Source organism: Salmo trutta, chromosome 8, assembly GCF_901001165.1.
Source record: "Salmo trutta chromosome 8, fSalTru1.1, whole genome shotgun sequence".
Taxonomy (NCBI): Eukaryota; Metazoa; Chordata; class Actinopteri; order Salmoniformes; family Salmonidae; genus Salmo; species Salmo trutta.
The window spans coordinates 17,440,666-17,448,650 of NC_042964.1; the positions used below are offsets into that span (position 1 = coordinate 17,440,666).

Below are 7,985 nucleotides of genomic sequence, written 5' to 3' on the forward strand. Positions count from 1 at the left end.
GAGCTCTTGGTCTTTCTTCTTCTCTGCAACTCTTGTAAGTGACACATTTCCTAAGATAGTCTACTTTCCATCTGAGTTCAATAATATGTGTTTGGTATACAGTCTTTTTCTCAATGGAAATACCTGATTTTGTTTCAGATGTGACCAAATCATCTGAGATTTCTCAGCCTGCTCCATTCCTTGCAGCAAAGTTGGGGGACAACGTGACAGTTGAATGCCATGTAACCAGTAATGTTGATCACATGGTGTGGTACAAGATGACCACTGGCAAGGAACTCCAGTGTGTGGCAAAGGCAGAGATCTTTTACAAACATGTACATTATTTAGGTAACTTCAGAAACGGGCGTTTTGGTGTATTGATAAAAGTAGGGATATTTCCCCTAAATATATCTTCAACAAAGCAAGAGGACATTGGGATGTACTACTGTGGAGTTTTGCGCTTAAACTTCATAGAGTTTGGAATTGGAACTGCCTTGATGCTTATAGTTAATGCAATTACATGTTTGAAGAAAACAAAGCTTGAAGTCATACACTGAATAATGATATGCTGAAATATAATATGTGACATGATTTAAAAAATATTCTTTACGATAAATCAATTAAATTTAATTTCAAAGGTGAAGAGTTGAATGGTAATGCTGTTGTCCAGCAACCTGTGTCTGAGTCAGTCCAGCCAGGAGACTCTGTGACACTGAACTGTACAACACACACTGAGACCTGTGTAGGAGAACACAGTGTCTATTGGTTCAGACATGGCTCAGGAGAATCCCATCCAGGAATTATTTCCACCCATGGAAACAGGAGTGATCAGTGTGAGAAGAGCCCTGAGGCTGGGTCTCCTACACAGAATTGTGTCTACAACCTCCCCAAGAGGAACCTCAGCCTCTCTGATGCTGGGACTTACTACTGTGCTGTGACCTCATGTCGGGAGATACTGTTTGGGAAGGTAACCAAGCTGGACATTCAAGGTAATTCCCAATTAATATGTAAATATCCACAAAATATACTGTATATTCATGCAAACGGCCTACCTCCAAATGATCCCATACATTTGTCTGAACAAGCTATACAATATCACCATCAGCTTTTGATGCCATGCTTTACTGTTTGATGATCTTCCTAAGCGCTCATGAATACAATATTAATTCTCTGATACCCTTTCCACAGTTCCAGAACATGATTCTCCATTTGATCTGAGTCCTACTGTTCTGGCCTTGGTCGTCTCCAACATCGTTCTGGGGATAGTGACCCTTCTACTTGTCTGGGCGTTGTGCAAGACTCTGAACAGAGATAGCATAGGTATTACTTTATATCTAATGTATCCAATGTATGTGATGTTACAACTGATGTGTCTAATGTTACATGCATCTCTATGCAATGTACATTCTTTAAATATCAGTTAGATGTATACATGTATATATGCATTGTTAATTAACTACATGAGGTTAAAAAGAGATGGATTGTCATACAAAATAATAGCTTATAATAGCTTAACCTATAACTTGTTATATGCCTTGAGACCGTGATATGTAGGCCTAATTACCGAGACAATAAGAAGACACAGTGGCGGAATAAATTCAACCACATCTTTGTTTTATCACATAACCAGACACAAACCTCTGTCCAGTGAAGTCCACAAAGCATATTGAATGTATAGTATCAGTTAGTTACATGACCTACAGCATGGTCAAGCAATGTTTCCGACATTTTTGAACCACTAAGCAACTACTGATTTAGAACCACAAAGAAAACAGGAGCTGCCTCCACTATTTCAGCACCATTTCAATTTCAACATTTCAACATCATTAAATCACCTCTGCTTAGTCTAATACATTGACAACTAAAATATACAATAAACAATTTAGTCAAATTAACGTAAACTAAATATGATGTGGCTGTCCATGGTTCTGATATCTGTGTGCATGTGTGTGTGTGTGTGTGTGTGTGTGTGTGTGTGTGCATGCATGTTTGTGCAACTAGAAAAACATGTTGACTCATTCTACTTGTAGAGAAACGCCAATGCCATCCTCCTCTCTTTTATGTTGATGAAACGGTTCATCACTGTCATACAGTACACACTTTTATTTTTTGTTGTCCTGGCTAAAATGCTTGCTCGCTAGCATAACTTCCATTCATGGGCAATGTTAGCTAGTTAGCTAGTTAACATTAGCCTTCTACATCTAGCTACATGTTGAACTTCCATCCTCTCAGGCCAGGGGCACAACAATGTATGAATTAATGGTTGGATCAGAATCAAGGTTATAATCATTGGTCAGTACGGAGAATTAAGTAAAACCACAAATCCAAATCCCTATCTCCATCCATGGCTAATTTCAGAAAGGGACAATTTTAGCCAGCTGGCTAGCTAGCAACCGGAGGAAAACAACACATCGATGCAACGATACAAGTTTATCTGTCAATGACATATCCTGTCAATTGGATTTGATAAGTAGTGATGCCAAATCCAAGCTTGCTTCCCTTGACACTTTATTTTGGTGTGCCAGGACCATTCACAGTTACGCTTGCTCAGTTTACCTCAACGCTTATTGGCTAATTTTGTAGACTTTTTTTGTCAAGGGAGTTCAGATGCTCGCTGGCTTCTCTTGCCTTCAATGCTATGGGCAGCAACAATGTCGTACTCGTTTGGACCAGACAGTATCAGATAGAGGGCCTACAAGTAGAGAGACAGAGGGCCGCTGTTTTGCTCGCTCGGATGCTTTCTCCTGTGACATACATTCAGCTTCTTGCGATTTGAAGGAAAATTATGAAACACAAAGAGTCAAAAGATAAAAGAAAAACATTTTTATTTTTTAAAGTCTACACTGTTACCCTGGATATGGCTGAAACACACACCGTGACATGGACTTGTATCCATGTATCCACATACCATGCAAAAGTGCAATTCCAGGGAGATTTCGCAAAGATGTCTAATTTTGAGCTACAACGGATGATTTGAGTTTTAATTTGGAATATTCTGGTATAATGAATACTATTTTGGAGATGGTGCATCTCTCATGATTCAAGGTCAGTGAAGAAACAGAACATTTAGTAGCAAACTATGTTTCCAATTAGAATTTCTGAATGTCAAAATGTTGTGTTGTTCTCTTTAGCTAATGAATGAATTAAAGTGAACGGAGCCGAGCTGGACATTGAGGGTAAGACCTTGTTTATATATATCTGTATGTATTTTTTTTACAAATTCTGAGAGGTATGCATTCTACTCACACGGGGCACCAAATGTACTGTAAATTATATGTGGGGGGCTTCTGGTCAGCAACTTTAAGAATTACCCCCTTTAAAACATATGTATGTATTTTTCTTCTTCTCAAAAGAACCAAGCCGGATTGCTGAACTTCATAATGTTTGTTCTGGTTGTTATCATCATTATCCTGGCAGCAACACACATTCTCTTGTGGAGGAGAGCTCTGCAAAAAAGTAAGCAGTGTGATTAAGTTTGACTTTGTTAAACTGTATACAAAATATATGATATATGAATGCCATATATTAATGTAATCAATGAATACTATATCAGGTATGAATGCCAAACAATAATACACAAAAAATATATTTTTTTTTAATTAGGAGTGACCATGGACACTTTTCTTGAAGTTATACTGCTTCATGTTCTCAATAAAATCTCATGCTTCATATAAGTCCCTGGGGTAATTTAGTAATTGTGGATGAAGTACGTATCTCTCTTTCTTTATTTTAGAATCTGACCATGGACACAGAAAATTATGCTGCAGTGAGCTTCTCAATAAACAAATCAGAGCGAGGAAGAGGGAAAGAGCAGGGTGGAGACATATCTGAGACAAGTTGCGTATGCTCCCATTAAGCAATAACTGTGAAATACTTCCCATCAGTCTTGTTTGAGTATATTAATATATCATACTGTGTCTACTGTGTAATTTTGTCAGTATTGAATAAAAAATTTAATTTTCAATTAAGATTTATTTATTGAAAGTCTGAACAGAAATATAAAAAAAGTATTACAAGTGAATCTGCATCATCAACATGTGGGCATTTTAACTTGGCATTGTCAACTAAGCTGACGATCACTTAAACATTTGAACAGACAGTAAACCACATTTCTGTTTGTAACAGCTGAAGGATTTAGAAACTGAAACATTGAATTGATCTATTTTCTTATGAGGTAGATGATGAAGATGATGATCAGACAGCAGACGAGGGCTTCGGTTCTTATGATGGAGAGGATGACAAGGGTCCTCATATCTGCTTCAGTCACCACTTGAATGTCCCCACCTGAAAGAATTAAACCGTTTATATTTCCTATTTTTTAATCATTGTATAGTATTGGCTCTCCTGGACGGGATTCTCCTGAGCCATGTCTGAACCAATAGACACTGTGTTCTCCTGCACAGGTCTCAGTGTGTATTGTCCAGTTCAGAACACAGAGTCTCCTGGCTGGACTGACTCAGACTATCATTGCCACCTAGGACCAGTTGTAGTAGTTGCCGAGGTCCCCAGTGATGAAGCATTCCATATTAACTGTGTCTCCAGGGACAAAGATCTTCAAACATCAGACTGGACAAGAGCAAGAGACAAAAAATATACATGTTTTGATTAATCGAAGACCTCAATCTCAATCTAGTCCATGCATGTTCAGGTACTATACTGAAAAGTGTTACAAAGTGTAGTATTCAGACCCCTTGACTTTTTGTAAATTTCGTTATGTTAAAGCCTTTTTCTAAAGTATATAAAAAATATGTTGTCACCAATCTACACAGAATACCCATAATGACAAAGCAAAAACATATATCTATTTTTTTTTTAATAATACCTTATTACTTAAGTATTCAGACCCCTATGAGACTCGAAATTGAGCTCAGGAGCATCCTGTTTACATTGATCATCCTTGAGATGTTTCTACAACTTGATTGGAGTCCACCTGTGGTAAATTCAGTTGACTGGACATGATTTGGAAATGCACACACGTGTCTTTATTAGGTCCCACAGTTGACAGTGCATGTCAGAGCAAAAACCAAACCATGAGGTCGAAGGAATTGTCCATAGAGCTCCGAGACAGGATTGTGTCGAGGCACCGATCTGGGGAAGGGTCCCAAAAACATTCTGCTGCATTGAAGGCCCCCAAGAACACAGTGACCTCCACCATTCTTAATTGGAAGAAGTTTGGAACCACCAAGACTCTTCCTAGAGCTGGCCGCCCGGCCAAATTAGGCAATTGGGTGAGAAGGTCCTTGGTCATGGATTTAACCAAGAACCTGATGGTCACTCTGACAAAGCTCCAGAGTTAATCTGTGGAGATGGGAGAACCTTCCAGAAGGAAAACAATTTGTGCAGCACTCCACTAATCAGGCCTTTATTGCAGAGTGGGCCGACAGAAGCCATTCCTCAGTAAAAGACACATGACAGCCCGCTTGGAGTTTGCCAAAAGGCAGGGACTGGGAGACTAGTCAGGGGACTGGGAGACTAGTCAGAGTCAAGGGAAAGATTAACGGAGCAAAGTACAAAGAGATCCTTGATGAAAACCTGCTCCAGAGCGCTCAGGACCTCAGACTGGGGTGAAGGTTCACCTTCCTACAGGACAAAGACCATAAGCACACAGCCAAGACAACGCAGGAGTTGCTTCAAGAGAAGTCTCTGAATGTCCTTGAGTGGCCCAGCCAGAACACGGACTTGAACCCGATTGAACATCTCTGGAAAGACCTGAAATTAGCTGTGCAGCGTTCCTCCCCTTCCAATCTGACAGAGCTTGAGAGGATCTGCAGAGAAAAATGGGAGAAACTCCCCAAATACAGGTGTGCCAACCTTGTAGCGTCATACCCAAGAAGATTAGAGGCTGTAATCGCTGCCAAAGGTGCTTCAACAAAGTACTGAGTAAAGGTTCTGAATACTTATGTAATATTTCAGTTTTCATTTAATTTTTTTTATAGATCTTCAGAAATGTCTAAAAACCTGTTTTTGCTTAGTCATTATTGGGTGCTGTTTGTAGATTGATGAGGAAAAAAATACATGTAATCCATTTTAGAATAAGGCCGTAACCTTCCGAAATGTGGAAAAAGTCAAGGGTTCTGATTACTTTCCGAATGCACGGTATATTTCAATCTTAAATACATAGGCATGATCCTTTGTTTCAATAGTAAGTTTGCACTATTACAGCGGGCTCTGTCTGCTCCAAATAACTGAGAGATGGCCAGACAGAGTTTTGTCATTGTCCTCTGTAGATAGATCCCCATCATGTGTATACCAGTTGAGGCTCCTCAGAGGAGGAAGGGGAGGACCATCCTACTCAGTGAATTTCATTAAAAATAAAATAATGAAACAATAAATAAGTTATCCTTTTTACATACAACTATACTAATACTACAACTATATTCACCTCACCAAATAATTGACTAAAACACACTGTTTTGCAATGAAGTTCTACAGTAGTCTCAGCAGCACTGTAGGGCAGCACCATGGTATAGCCGGAGGAAAACTAGCTTCTGTCCTCCTGTGGGTACATTGACTTGAATACAAAACCTAGGAGGCTACACCATAAATAGAGCTGTTTCTGTTTTCTTCCTACAAATGTGGCTCTATCTTTGGAATGGTTGAAACTACAAAATATTTTGACCCCATTAGAGGAGGATAATACTCTCAGGAAGCCAGAACAGAGTGGACAAGACCAGGCACTAACTCAGACTGGGTGAAAAAAGAACATAATTAATGATGATGTTCTTTTCTACACAGAATATCATACAAAACTATTGCCTGGTAATCATCTGAACTTCCCATTGCCTTTCTGATGCATTTCAGTCACTTCAAACCTAACTTCCTTCAGATTGAAAACCTGTCAAAAGTACTGTTAGACTGATTTGTAATAGACTGTCATAGCTCCAATTATAACAGCAAAATTGACCTTTGATTACATGGGTTTGTGGCAAAAACAGTTTGGGAATCCCCGGGTTAGTAGCTCTTATACCCAGAGAGATCTACATGCTATGATTATGAGCTAAAAACAACTATCGGTAGCTGTAGCCTAATATGGTGACAGGAGTATGGGGCGAGCGAATCAGCTAATTGGGCAGAGTTTTTGGAACTCAAGACCGTTTCGCTGAATGGACTGAATGACAAGTCGATAAGCCGGCGACCAGTGCACCGGTGTTGTATCAAAGTGCCTGCCGACCTGAGGAGCTTCTTAGTGGGAAGCTATATCACGGTCGTGTCGCGACGGTAGCTAATGTGGCGATGTTTTACCATCATTATTTTATTTCAAGTAGGAGAGCAGCATACACAAAACTAATATTGATTAATCTAGATGTCACCTTGATAGATACATACATACAGTATATTACTCAATGGGGAGGGAATTACCGGCAACAACACCGGAAAACAGTGCCCTTCGCTCCCCCAAGCACTACTGTCTGGCAACAGTGTGGGAAGTAGCTACCTAGTAGCCAATTTCAGGGTGAAAGTCACAGTAAGCACATACACACAACACATGAAGTAACAGTACACCCATCATCAGTACTTTTAATAAAAAATGAACAATCGTCAGTTTCATAACTGAAAATGTACAATTATTTGTGTAAAACTAACAGTAAAATATGTCTCAGAGTCATGCTCTGGCTTCAAAACAGACGTCCAAACTCCTGCGGTATTGGTAGCTCAATGTATGGTAGCTGCGTGGTAAGAAACTGATGAAAAAAACACACCGATCAATCAAAACAGTCTAACCCATAGCAGATCGCTCCAGTCACCAGATTGGACTGCAGCTACACCACTTTTCGCAAAAACACCTGAAAAGACCTGTCTACCTTTGTAACTGTAGCTTTAGTCAGGCTAGGGTTAGGGCTAGGACTAGGGTTAGGGCGGAGGTAAGTGCTATGGTCAGAGTTAGGCTAGGGCTGGGGTTAAGGCTTAGGGCTGGTGGATAGTTAGTTTGAACATGTATAATCCATCTGAAGGGTGAAACCTTGGGGTCATCTATGAGCCCCACCAAACCTAAATCAGCTGTTCCT

The 7,985-nt window shown here is 39.7% G+C and overlaps 1 protein-coding gene across 1 annotated transcript; it reads left to right on the top strand.

Moving 5' to 3' along the window:
* Positions 1–4,267, top strand: LOC115199237 (uncharacterized). The gene is made up of 4 exons (XM_029761862.1): positions 1–480; positions 612–968; positions 1,168–1,299; positions 4,158–4,267. Exons 1-4 carry the CDS (start codon positions 114–116, stop codon positions 4,265–4,267), a joined length of 966 nt encoding a protein of 321 aa, XP_029617722.1. The 5' UTR covers positions 1–113.
* Positions 4,268–7,985: the final 3,718 nt, after the last annotated feature.

What these genes read in the sequence shown, in the direction of transcription:
- LOC115199237 (XM_029761862.1), top strand. Translation starts at nt 114, where the DNA reads ATGGAAATACCTGATTTTGTTTCAGATGTGACCAAATCATCTGAGATT. An exon ending in AATTGGAACTGCCTTGATGC is followed by an intron (nt 481 to 611) that starts TTATAGTTAATG and finishes TTAAATTTAATT; the next exon opens with TCAAAGGTGAAGAGTTGAAT. An exon ending in AACCAAGCTGGACATTCAAG is followed by an intron (nt 969 to 1,167) that starts GTAATTCCCAAT and finishes CCCTTTCCACAG; the next exon opens with TTCCAGAACATGATTCTCCA.